Consider the following 13,852-nt stretch of genomic DNA (forward strand, 5'->3'; position numbering starts at 1 on the left):
GTGCGTCTGCGCGTGGAGACAATGTAGAAGGTCGGTGTTTTTGTCGCTCTGTTTCATGCTGGTTTCCAAATGTTCCCAGCTAATCCTTTTTTTTTTCCACTTTTTTTTTTCTTCATTCTGTACTGCAGGCACAAAAACATCCTGTGCACAAATCATTTCTTTTGTCTGGTGCTGAATACAGCATGTAGGAAAGACACGCACAAGCATCACAACAACTTTGTGGCGCAGCTGTGATTGTCAGTGTATATGTGTATTGCAGTGCTGTTTAATTTATTTTGTTGTTCATTTACTGCAGCTAAAATAGTCAACAAACATTAAGTAGCCTATGCGGGGTAAACATAATCTTGCCAGCTGCTTAAAAAATGCCTACATACTTTTCGTATTTTAAGAACTAGTTCTATAAGTCAGTGGCTGCACCAGAATGAAGATGAGACAGAGCAGCCCTACGAGCCTGCAGATTTTATGCTGTACTAGAAGGATGATGAGACAGAGCAGCCCTGCTGGCTGCACCAGAAGGATGAAGAGACAGAGCAGGCTGCACCAGAAGGATGAAGAGACAGAGCAGCACTGCCAGCCTGCAGATTCTGTGCCAATGAGAACTTGACCAGACAGAGCAGCCCTGCTGCAGATAATACACACCCACAAAGGCACACATGCACACTGCATGCAAGCACACTAGTGCAAACTACGCACTCACAAAGGCACACATACACACTCCATGCAAGAACACCGGTACAAACTACGCACCCACAAAGGCATACATACACACAGTATACAAGCATACCACTTCGACGCCTCGTCAGGGGTAGTAAGTGCTACATAAATGGAATTACAATACAATATAACACAATACACCACGCACACACATACTACACACAAATAACTAGCTACAGTGAAGCCAGCTTGGGTCCAGTAGGTTTGCTGTGTTTGAAATAGATTATATCATGCAGTGCGTCAGAGTAAGCTCATCGCTGTGTGACAAGTAACAACAACAACAACAGAACACTTAGGTCAGTGGCTGCACCAGAATGAAGACGAGACAGAGCAGCCCTACGAGCCTGCAGATTTTACGCTGTACTAGAAGGATGAAGAGACAGAGCAGCACTGCCAGCCTGCAGATTCTGTGCCAATGAGAACTTGACCAGACAGAGCAGCCCTGCTGCAGATACAAGCATACCACTTCGACGCCTCGTCAGGGGTAGTAAGTGCTACATAAATGGAATTACAATACAATATAACACAATACACCACGCACACACAAATACTACACACAAATAATAGATTATATCATGCAGTGCGTCAGAGTAAGCTCAGTGCTGTGTGACAATTAACAACAACAACAACAACAGAACACTTAAGTCAGTGGCTGCACCAGAATGAAGACGAGACAGAGCAGCCCTACGAGCCTGCATATTTTATGCTGTACTAGAAGGATGATGAGACAGAGCAGTCCTGCCATCCTGCAGATTTTAATATTTATCAGTGCATGCGCTCCGTGCTGTACCAATGATAAACTGACCAGACAGAGCAGCCCTGCTGGAGATAACTGGCTGCACCAGAAGGATGAAGAGACAGAGCAGCCCTGCTGGTGCACCAGAAGGATGAAGAAACAGAGCAGCACTGCCAGCCTGCAGATTCTGTGCCAATGAGAACTTGACCAGACAGAGCAGCCCTGCTGCAGATAATACACACCCACAAAGGCACACATGCACATTGCATGCAAGCACACTAGTGCAAACTACGCACTCACAAAGGCACAAATACACACTCCATGCAAGCACACCGGTGAGTGCAGAGTGACAGTGATTGCAGAGTGAGTGCAGAGACAGTGAGTGCAGAGTGAGGGCAGAGTGACAGTGAGTGCAGACTGAGTGCAGAGTGACAGTGAGTGCAGACTGAGTGCAGAGTGACAGTGAGTGCATAGTGAGTGCAGATACAGTGTTTGCAGAGTGACAGTGAGTGCACAGTGAGTGCACAGACAGTGAGTGCAGAGTGACAGTGATTGCAGAGTGAGTGCGAGTGACGGTGAGCGCAGACTGAGTGCATTACTACAATTCCAATCCAACTCACATCATTCCACTACACACCACATGCACACACTCCATAACACATGGCGAAAAGACATTGCCATTTACAATGCCATTAGCTCAAACTCAGATAAAGCCGAGTCCTATTGCATTTCTAATGCTTGTTTTCATGTTTACTACTAGCTTTTTATAACTGCAGTATTCCCTAAACCCGTCCAGTTTCCTATGCAGACCAATCTCAATCGGATCTAAAATTAGGTGATTGTGTTTACCATCTATTTTGGGACTGACGCCCGAGCCACTTCCAATGCCTATAGTAGATCAGCGATACACCTTTTCAATCCATAATTTCTGCGTCCGGGGCCATCCGTGTTCATGTGGGCCCATATTAACCTGGTGTATTGCTTCGCACTTCCAGATAATACAGCATACCACTCTCCCATACGGAGGCTCAAACATGACGAAGCAACGAAGCAATAAACATAGCATAACACAACACTACCTGGAAAGGGATTTCACTTTATAAAATGATGGTACAAAAGGGGGTGGTGATGGACGGAGCATCTGAATCAATCAAACACTCACACCCAGTCAAACGATCTGGGTTTAATCCATCACCGTTCTTTAGCCCACTCCGCCACCCCAGTTCAGACATGGCCATATGCAAATCAGTCTGACCCTGTGCCTCATGGGAACAGTCCAGCCCGAACTGCCAAGCCATGTCTTCCCTGGACCGGAAACAAGCTTCTGAGGACCGGTTTCTGGCATTCCAGCCGTCTTCAGCCCGGCTTGCTTGAATATAATAATGACTATGTATTTAAACTGTTATTTTTAGATATACACTTGTATATGCATATATATGTTTGTAGACTACATTTTACAAACATGATTTGTCTATGGAAAGACACATTTCAGGTATAATTCATTTTCAGCATATTGTAGAGATTGAACTTGAGAAATGCTTGAATACGACTAGCTGCTTTAAACAAAATATGAAGTATCTTTTCACTTTCTATGGTCACATGTCTAGTCATGTACTGCAAGTGGGTGTGCACATTATAGCATTTATAAATCAACCATGTTCATGGTGACCGTTGTGTAAACAAGGGCTCTCTGGCTCAAAACGCGTCGCTCCTGAATTTTGGGTTTAATAAACATCTTGCCTGATCTGCGTGGTCAGTCTCCTTCTTCGCCAGCTGAGCAGTTCCTGTTTGCTAGAGATTGTCTGGAGTGCTTTGTTTGATTGATATATACAATAACACACTTGGCAAATACAATTGTTAAATGCATGGATAATAATATGAAATGAAACGCAAGCAGATAATACTGGGCATCCTGGAAGAAATCAGAAAGACCTATACACTAAATGCATCAGATGCGTAACTTGGATGTGCACACAGTCACTCGCACATCACAAAGTCAATACTCAAAAACAAATCACCTCACCGGCTGCAAACACTGCTCTTAGCCCACTCCAATCTGAGGGATTCACAGCCAGGGTTAGGAGCCTCAATAAACCGGGGTTCTGCCGAAGTAGACGCGTCCGTCCACATTAGGATTCCAATCCCTGTTTCAAAGTCAACAAATCCCAGCTTTATAGTCTCAAAACACACTAGAAGGTTCCGAGAGACGTTCGTCTGCGCCATGGAAACGTCATGGAATTGTCCACTTTCCATGCAAGCATTCCAAAGGCAAAGGAGTTATCTCGTTCCTACTGCATTCTCATGTATTCCAGCCTATCTTTACAAAGCTTACAAAAGTCTTCGGCAGTAAATTCAACAATCTCAAAAAGCACAGAAAACAAAGCAACCTTGAATATGAATAACCTAAACAACTTGAGTAATCTGGGGGCCTGCCTGTGTGCGTAAAAAGCTCAAGCAAGACAGGGTCAGAATTCAAGATAACATGAGGGCTTGTCAAAGCCAATAGTAAGAACTTCATAATACTTCTCAATGCATATTTGTGCACCACTGCCTATAGCATTACACATTTTATCTCCTAATGTACAATGTGATGCACATTTGAGCACCACTGCACTTGGCGTCCAAGAAGTACAATCCACATCTCTGTCTCTCTCTCTCTGTTTCTTTTTTTCTCTCATCCCACATGTTCTGTTCCTGGCAAGACTGTTCTACTCTGTGACAGTTCCCACTCTTCTAAAACTACAACCAAATAAATCTTCAAGGGAAAAAGCACATGCAGGGCGTACATTCAGGCTAGGGTAAAATAAAACGCCAAAAGTCAATTAAAACCATGGTAGTCGAAGGTCATCACGTGGTTTCAAACCATAGGAGTGCCACTGACACTACACCTGAGCCCCGTTGTGACTATGTAACTCCTGAATTATAAGCAAAAGCCCCTTCGAGATATCATGGTTAGACAGTACTTCCCATAAGCGATTCCGATCTACCAAATCGAAAGCTGTCTGAAAGTCAACAAAGCAGCAGTACAAACTGCCTCTGCTCTACTGACTTCTGCGCTATGGTCCAGAGGGAAAAACAATGATCGATTAGTAGAGTGACCTTCCTTGAAACTCCCCTTTTTGGGGGTCACTGTATGGTTTAATTTCGCCCATTCCTTTAACCTTCCCAGGTGATTTTTGCAAAACCTTTTTCTCCTGCATTCAAAAGGTTAATCAGCCTATAGTTATTTGGGGCTTTTATATCTCCCTGTTTACGAATGGGTCTATTAATTGCCACTCTCCAGTTCTCCAGGATCTGACCCATTTCTAAAATGTCAACAAACATCAGAGAAGAATTCTGCTCATCAGTCAGGCCTTGTCTTTATTATGACTCCTGGGAGATTATCGGGACCGGCTGCCCTAGTCAAGGTAAATGTTACTATAATACTTCTGACATAATGTAAAATGGGCCCTAATGTCCTCATCTATACCGGACCAAGGGATTATTCTCTTTTTGTTTTGGTTCTACCATTTTCCCGTATATTCCTCCCAAGTACTCCTCCCAACCTCTTCTTCCAGTACACAGTTCATTGTCCCTTGTGTCTTACCAGAGCCTTCCTGCACTAGTTCCCAGAACTTTTTGCATTTTTTGTTTCTATTGCTGCCAACAAATCTCCCCAGTGTTTCACTTTAAAATATCTTTTTAATATGCATTTAATACATTTTCCTTATTTTCTGGAGGCTATTCTAACTTTTGATGTCATACTTTGCTTTAAGGCTTCTTTCCCCTTTTCTTATCTGCTCCTTTAATTTCCTGCATTCCTCATTAAACCAATCCTTTCCTTTGGGCTAGTTTTTTCAAGTTTTTTCCCTTTAGGTTCTACCCTGAAACGGGAGACTATCTGACTTATATCTTCATACCACCCTATATTATTGATGGGGCACTACTTAATTTTTGATTCTGCTGGAAATTTGTTAGTTTTTTCATATAATCCTTAGTCATTCTGGTGGTATACGCCTGGGGTAATCCATTTGCTGAGGGATTACAGTACATGTCAACCGTCTTTCCGCTTCTCCTAGCTCAAGTTTTAAAGGGTAATGATCGCTGCCTTCAAATAGTGATACCTCAAGCCCCCAACTATATAAAAATTAGTAGCGTGCATAAATATATAAGCTATCGGGCAAGGCTGTGGACCTATTTTAAACGTCCGCCTCACGGGATGGTCCGCGTCCGTTCTACCATTTAGGCAAACTAAGGCCATCGAGCTCCAATATTGTGCTGGAGCTAGATCTCGAGCTGCTAGACTAATATTTGGAAAGCGGGCATTGCTCATCTTCTATGATCTCCGTAACTCTTTAGCCCAAGAATCAGTCCTTCCTGGGTCCAATTAATGATTGAAATCGCCCATCAGAATGAACAAATCAGTGAATCCTCATCTTCCTTAAATCTTCCCATTTCAGCTCTATACTCCTCACCTTCCGCATGTTGGCATTCCTTATTATCATACATTCATGCATTTAATTTGCTGACTCCTCCCCACCTCTAAACACAATCCATCCTTGTCCCCTCAGAACCCTTAACACCTTCAATCCCTGTCCCTAAAAACCCTTCACTACCCTAGAAACTCCACCCATTCCTAAACCCTAAAAAACACATTCTATGCCTAAACCTCACACATTACTGACCTCCTACAACCCCACTGCACACCCAAACTCCACTCCTCCGTAAACCCTAAAAGACCCTCAGCACCCTTAAATAGCACAATCCATGACCCTTCAAAATCCACACACCTCTAAACTAGCCCCTTTCCTGAACATTAAAAACGACTTTCTACATGTAAACTCTAACCCTCCCTGAATCCTTTAATGCTTCACCACCTGGAAACTCTATCCAATCCTTAACCCTAACCTTTTCACCGCCCCTATCCTCTTCCCATCACTGAACCCTAACACCCCTACACTCCACCCATCTCTGAACCCTACAAATGCCCCTAACCTCCATGCATCCACAAACCCTAAACAACACTCGCCTCCCCCATTCATGATAACTAAAGAAAAAAAACCTCACCACCCCTAAACTCCACCCATTCCTACTCCTAAAAGCCCTCCTCACCCCTAAACATTACCCATCCCTGAACCCCATAACCCCTCAAGTCCTATACTCCACCCAAATGTAAACTAATTTTGGATTTTTCCTTAAAATATTTTTTCCTTTAAAATGCTTCGATTTATTTATTTTCCTAAAATAGATTTTTCATGATTTGGTTTCCTCCAAGTGGTTTTTCCGTTTTTGTTGTCCCATAAATTAATGAACATCACTGGGAAGATGTGTATGCCTTGTATTTGGTAATGCTCCAGTCCAGCTGCACTGCACGGGTCACATCCCTTCTCTTTTTCTATGCTTACTTCAGAGAAGGCTTACTATATAACACACTGCCGTACCCAGAAAAAATCGCCGGCTCCCAAGATTATCGGTTACTGGGGAGTTTTGTAATTCCAGTATGGGGAAAAAACGAGAATTTCACGTTTTGGTAAATTACCGGCGGGAATCGGGCTTCCTGCATGTTTTACCTTGGTGTTAAACATGTAGACCACAGATACTTTCCTCAGCTGAAATCTGTGTGAAACCCACAGTTTGTAATACTGATGAACCGGTAATATCAGTACATGGCACCATCTCAACAACTTGAGGAACTCCTGAAGAGCGCCTTAGTCACGATTTTATTTAGATGGTGCTGTTTGACATTTTACATTAGTATTTTTGACATCAGAAATGCCTTTACAGAAGCATAACCGAAGCCCATGTTTCCATTTATCTGTTCCTGTACCTGTTTAACGCCACAACTCTTTTAACTTGCGTAGACTTTCTTTTGTGATGTTGGCTCTTACAGGCTTTGCAGTAGCAACATGGTTTGCTGATGAAGTTTGTCCTTCAAAAGGCTTTAGTAGGTAAATGTATTTAGTCGATAGATTTCAGAAACGAGAAGAAGGCTGTTAAAATCAAACATTGTTTAGATGACTAAACATATTGGGGCCCCTATTTAAACTGTATATGTAAGGCACCAGCCTGCAGGCGGATGTCTGTAAGTGTAAACATTTTGCTGCAGCCCTCGAAATTGTTGTTTATCTTCACAGTGTACAGCAAGAAACATTTCGAAGGGAACGCATAAGTGAACTTATTTAGCATGTCAGAGTCCGGCAGCCTGCCACACTCGGTCATCAGAATCGACCTGAGCTCCCTGCAGGAGGCCTCACAAGACCCAATGCACTTGTTGCCATGCGAGATTGAATATGATGGCAGTGCCAATGTAGACCACTACTTTACCCCTGCCATCCGACTGCGTCCAACTGGTAGGTAGTAATCCTTATTGTGTTTTTATTAATGTATTGAAAGTCAATTATAACAGGTTTGTGTTACTTGCTATCTATTAGTTTTTTTCTAATGGAATAGTGCAGATTTTCAAAATGTATTTGAAGTGTTTTGATTCTTTTAATGGCAAAGGGACAAATATTTATTGTAATGTACTTGGTTACTGCCTCTAATTCTATTACAGTTTAATGTTACTAATTCACTTAAGTAGTATCTTGTTTTTTGTACCTCCCCTGACCCCTCCACTCATCTATTGCCCACCCCTCCTCTCATCCATCGTCCACCCCTCCTCTCATCCATCGTCCACCCCTCCTCTCATCCATCGTCCACCCCTCCTCTCATCCATCGTCCACCCCTCCTCTCATCCATCGCCCACCCCTCCTCTCATCCATCGCCCACCCCTCCTCTCATCCATCGCTCACCCCTCCTCTCATCCATCGCCCACCCCTCCTCTCATCCATCGCCCATTCATCCTCTCATCCATCGCCCACCCCTCCTCTCATCGATCGCCCACCCCTCCTCCCACCCATCCTCTCATCCATCGCCCACCCCTCCACTCATCCATCGCTCACCCCTCCTCTCACCCACCCATCCTCATCCATCGCCCACCCCTCTCATCCATCGCCCACCCCTCTCATCCATCGCCCACCCCTCTCATCCATCGCCCACCCCTCTCATCCATCGCCCACCCCTCTCATCCATCGCCCACCCCTCTCATCCATCGCCCACCCCTCTCATCCATCGCCCACCCCTCTCATCCATCGCCCACCCCTCTCATCCGTCGCCCACCCCTCTCATCCGTCGCCCACCCCTCTCATCCGTCGCCCACCCCTCTCATCCGTCGCCCACCCCTCTCATCCGTCGCCCACCCCTCTCATCCGTCGCCCACCCCTCTCATCCGTCGCCCACCCCTCTCATCCGTCGCCCACCCCTCTCATCCGTCGCCCACCCCTCTCATCCGTCGCCCACCCCTCTCATCCGTCGCCCACCCGTCCTCTCATCCGTCGCCCACCCGTCCTCTCATCCGTCGCCCACCCGTCCTCTCATCCGTCGCCCACCCGTCCTCTCATCCGTCGCCCACCCGTCCTCTCATCCGTCGCCCACCCGTCCTCTCATCCGTCGCCCACCCGTCCTCTCATCCGTCGCCCACCCGTCCTCTCATCCGTCGCCCACCCGTCCTCTCATCCGTCGCCCACCCGTCCTCTCATCCGTCGCCCACCCGTCCTCTCATCCGTCGCCCACCCGTCCTCTCATCCGTCGCCCACCCGTCCTCTCATCCGTCGCCCACCCGTCCTCTCATCCGCCGCCCACCCGTCCTCTCATCCGCCGCCCACCCGTCCTCTCATCCGTCGCCCACCCGTCCTCTCATCCGTCGCCCACCCGTCCTCTCATCCGTCGCCCACCCGTCCTCTCATCCGTCGCCCACCCGTCCTCTCATCCGTCGCCCACCCGTCCTCTCATCAGTCGCCCACCCGTCCTCTCATCAGTCGCCCACCCGTCCTCTCATCAGTCGCCCACCCGTCCTCTCATCAGTCCCCCACCCCTCCTCCTATCCGTCGCCCACCCCTCCTCTCATCAGTCGCCCACCCCTCCTCTCATCAGTCGCCCACCCGTCCTCTCATCAGTCGCCCACCCGTCCTCTCATCAGTCCCCCACCCCTCCTCCTATCCGTCGCCCACCCCTCCTCTCATCAGTCGCCCACCCGTCCTCTCATCAGTCGCCCACCCCTCCTCCTATCCGTCGCCCACCCGTCCTCTCATCAGTCGCCCACCCCTCCTCCCACCCCTCCTCTCATCCATCGCCCACCCCTCCTTTCATCCATCGCCCACCCCTCCTTTCATCCATCGCCCACCCCTCCTCTTATCCACCCCTCCTCTCATCCATCGCCCACCCGCCCTCTCATTCATCGCCCATCCCCCCTCCCATCCATCGCCCAGCTCTCTTCTCAATCCTTTCCCACTTCTCCTCCCATCCTTCTCCCATCCCTCCTCCTCTCATCCGTCGCCCACCCCTCCTCTCATCCGTCGCCCACCCCTCCTCTCATCCGTCACCCATCCCTCCCCTCATCCTTCGCCCACCCCTCCACTCATCCTTCGCCCACCCCTCTACTCATCCATCCATAAAACTCACTAGAGGTACGCTGTACTTAGGTCGGGGGTTGTTGTTAGACCTGGCACCTTGGCTTGAGTTTCCCTTCCACTTTTTGCTGATGTGCCTCAGATGTTTTGCTGTTTTTGCTGGTGTCCGCTGCTCAGGGCACTGCGCCACGGCCAATCCGTGCCGCAGTGCAAGTGCTCCCTATGAAAAGTGTAACTGTGTTTGGTATACCTGATTGGTTCATTGGATTTACTGTCAGTCCCCAGTAAAGTGCACCAGGAGTGCCAGGGCTTGTAAATGCCAATACTGCTGGTGGGCCTGCAGCGCTGGTTGCGCCACCCACACAAGCAGCCTTTTAAAATGTGTCTAGGGTCTGCCATTGCAGAACCTGTGTGCAGTCTGATACTGTCATGCTGGCTGGGCAAGTGCACACACTTGCCAGCCCCAAAACCTTCCCTTAACTTCATATTAGTCACCCCTATGGTAGGCCCTAGGGCAGGGTGCATTGTAAGTGTAAGGTAGGACATGCTCTGATAAGTGTGGCATGTCCTAATAGTGAATTACAGCCAAATTCGTTTTCACTATTGTAAGGCTACCTGCTCCCTTTTAGGCCAGATGGGCTGCTGGAATTATTACACTCTGTAATCCCAGCAGGCTCAGGGAGCATGGTAGAAAATAATGCTTAGTATGCCTGAACTCAGAATAATAAAATACTTATTTTAGTAAAGTTTATTTTAATATCCTGTGTTTGCAAATGCTACTTTTAGAAAGTTAGCATTTGCTTGCCTAACCATTTCAGCCCGCCTCTGCAGTATGTGTATCTGACTGTCTGGGTTGTGTGAGTGGCAGGGCTGGGGGATGACAGCTGGTGAATGGAAGGATTACACCTTAGTGGGAGGTGGGAGTTTCCCTGGACTATGCATCAGGCTGTGCTCTGCCACCACAATGCTGGCTCCGCCCCCCTGGGGAGCGACTGATGACTCAGCCTGCACCTGGCCCAGGAAGGGCGAAGCCCCATCAACCAGGTACTCCTGGCTGCCCCTGTCCACACAATGCTGGCTCAACCTCCTGTGGAGCGTCTGATGTGCCTGCCCCTCACACTGAAAGAAGAAGTCAGAGTACCCCCAACAAAGTACTCAGAGACTGAAAGTGGCTATGCAAAGGCCCCCCTGGCCTGTAAAGACAAAATAATTGGTGTATAAAAGTAGGAGCCCTGCTCCTTGTAAATCAGAATCCTGTTTTACCACAAAGGACATCTGTCCGACTAGGAGAAGAGACGCTGGAAGGACTGGCCTGCTGCTTGCCTTGCTGAGAGAGGAGAGGAAGAAGATTTGCTTTAAAGACTTTGCTGCTTTGTGCTCTAAACATTCTCCAAGGGCTTGACTGAGCTTGCCCCCTGATCTGGACCCCAGGACTAGTGGGTCCTTGGTGCTTTGGCTCGTCCTGACATTCGAGCCGTGTGTGCATCCCGCTGGAGCCAGACTGCGCCCCTCATCGCCCCTCCTAGGGCTGTGGCACTCGGGAGCTTGCCAGCCTTTGTCCTGTGAGAGCCTTGCTCCGACCCGAGTCGCTCTCTGCCCCCAGGCTAGGCTTCCTGCTCCTCTGCCCCTTGCCTGCTACTGGAAGGGCTGAGACGCTCTCCCCCCTCCCGCCAGAATTCCCTCTGCCGATTGCGATCTACGCTGGGTCCACAGCTGCACCGGCCGTGCCCTGTGACCCCGCTTCGCACCCCAGAGACTCGTCAGGCCGCGCCGCCCCTGCTGAGGAGACCCCCGCACCGTCGTGCTAAGGGTCGCGGGCCGCGCCTGCCTGATTGCCCACACCCGCTAACGTCAGGATCCCAAAGTGCTCCCCGGACCGAGTCGCGCTGCCTATGCTGACTCGGCCCAACCCCCAGAGGAAGAAGTGTCCTTGCGCGTTCAAAATCACCTCGGGCTAGGGGCCCGCAACGTTTGTTTTCCCCTTGTTGCCGCTCCTGCCTACAAGTGCCAAGGTATTGTCAACATCCACCGCAGTGCGAGCCGTTCCTTTAACCAGACTCGCACCGCTCTGTGTGCCTGCTTGCAGCGCCGCGCTGTGAGCTCGCTCTAGCCCCTCCCGCTTGAATTTGCCGGCCGTTCGGCTAAGTGTGACTGGGGCCGCTCTGTGTTCTTTGGCCTCCTCCCCCCCCCCCCCCCCCCCCCCCCCGTTGGCAGTACGTGAGGTCGGCGCCCCCAAACCCCCCCCCCCCCCCCCATCGCCCCCCCACTCCCCGCCTGGGTCCCGCAGACCAGTGGGGGCCGTGCGCACCAACAGACCCGGCCGGGCCGAACGCGGCCCACACGGGAAGCGTGAGATTTGACAGGTCGGGCCCGGATCTCTGCCAGGAACGGGCTAGAAGCGTGGAGGAGCCCCTGGGCAGTCCAAAGAAAGGGAAAAGAGAGCATTGTGGAGTGGAGCATCCCATAGGGACTCAGAGAACTGTCCCAAAGTAACTTGAAGCACAAGGAACATTTCCTTTAAGAGACTAAGAGGAACATTGAAGTTAAGAGATCTCCATATGAACTGCAACTAAGAAGAAAAGTGCCTATTTACAATCTGTGGTGCTACAAAAACGTTATTTGGTCTTGTGATAAGTCTGCTGAGATACAGATATATATTTTTACATAAAGAAGCGTATTTTTTATATATTCACAGCCTGGTGTCCATTTGTGGGGGGATTGGTACATTTTACTGTGTTTGTGATTACAAATGCTTAACTAACTAACGCCTGAAGAATAGCCTTGGCTGCTCACGCCACGCACCTAGAGGGTGAGCAAGGGTAATTCTAAGGGGTCATCCTTCGCCCTGACTTAGAGGAGAGGGTCCCTGCTTGTCACAAGTGCATACTTGCGCCAACCAGAGACCCCCAATTCTAACAGTTGTGTATTAGAAATAACGGAAAGTGATCCTTTTTATGGACGAGAAACCTCACTCACCCATGGGTGACATGCTTCATCATTGGGCTCCCTCCTCAGATCGGTGCCACAAGGTCCTGGTTGCGGGCTACAACTCTCCACCTGGTGTAATGGGTTTAGAGAAACTCCCATTACCGTTACCCCAGAAGACGTAATTATCGTTTTCGAGTACGTAGATTTCTGCGTCTGCCCGTAATCCCATAGCACCTTACCATCCTGCAAATCCCAGGCGTTGAGAAGCCATCCTGAGCGATGATCCCAGTCTCACCAGGAGAGAGGAGCAGTTGGAGAGACCCAATGCCAGATATTCTGCCTGCCCCACTTCGTTTATTTCACCCCCTGGTACGAATATATAGTCTAGCCTAGAGTACACATTATGTGCACCAGAGTAAAAGGAGTAGTGTCTATCGTGGGGTGACAGTGTCACCACAGGTCGGTAAGCCCAACAGTACTAGCAAATCGTGATAGCGGGGTGGTAACCAGTGAACCCCCACCCTAACCTGAGCTGTCAAGCGACTGATTCATTACATCTCTTAAAATACCCCATCACGTGGAGAGACATGGGTGTCTCGAGCAGGATGTCTACAATCTTGTTCAGTGTGGGAGTTTGTAGTCCCGATGGTGCATATCGGAGTTTTCTCTTGTCTACCTCCCTGTCCCATGGGGTCTACCTACTGAAGTGCCACCTGAAAGGGGGGGGGGGGAAATCTCTGAATAAATTTAGCCCCACCTTGTGACCCAGTTGAATAGCCTGCATGTGCGAACACTGTGTATACGCCCGGCCAAGAAATTTGCAATGTGTGCCTTGCAAATGTGTCTCCTGGAGCATCACTGTGTCTGGGTGCAGACTTTTGATGTATTGTCACCAAACCCCTGTTAATTTGATCAACCAACCATTGACATTCCATGTCATCACTGGAAAATCTGGAGTCGCTGCTGTGGTGGACACAGCCATGGGGTATGGTTGTTCACTGTGTCCCCTGCATGCGTAGAACTCTTTGAGCCTTCTTGTGCCCTTTGG

At 48.9% G+C, this 13,852-nt stretch overlaps 1 protein-coding gene across 3 annotated transcripts in view; it reads left to right on the plus strand.

Moving 5' to 3' along the window:
• RNASEH2C (ribonuclease H2 subunit C) overlaps window positions 1–13,852 on the plus strand; it is a 259,467-nt gene that overhangs the window by 184,792 nt on the left and 60,823 nt on the right. For all 3 annotated transcript variants that reach the window (XM_086938313.1, XM_086938314.1, XM_086938312.1), the window contains one exon: window positions 7,564–7,779. In XM_086938313.1, coding sequence (XP_086794439.1) covers window positions 7,614–7,779 — 166 coding nt within the window. In that variant the 5' untranslated portion in view covers window positions 7,564–7,613. The remainder of the gene's footprint in view (window positions 1–7,563; window positions 7,780–13,852) is intronic.

Source organism: Lissotriton vulgaris, chromosome 9 (assembly GCF_964263255.1).
Source record: "Lissotriton vulgaris chromosome 9, aLisVul1.2, whole genome shotgun sequence".
NCBI classification, from domain to species: Eukaryota; Metazoa; Chordata; class Amphibia; order Caudata; family Salamandridae; genus Lissotriton; species Lissotriton vulgaris.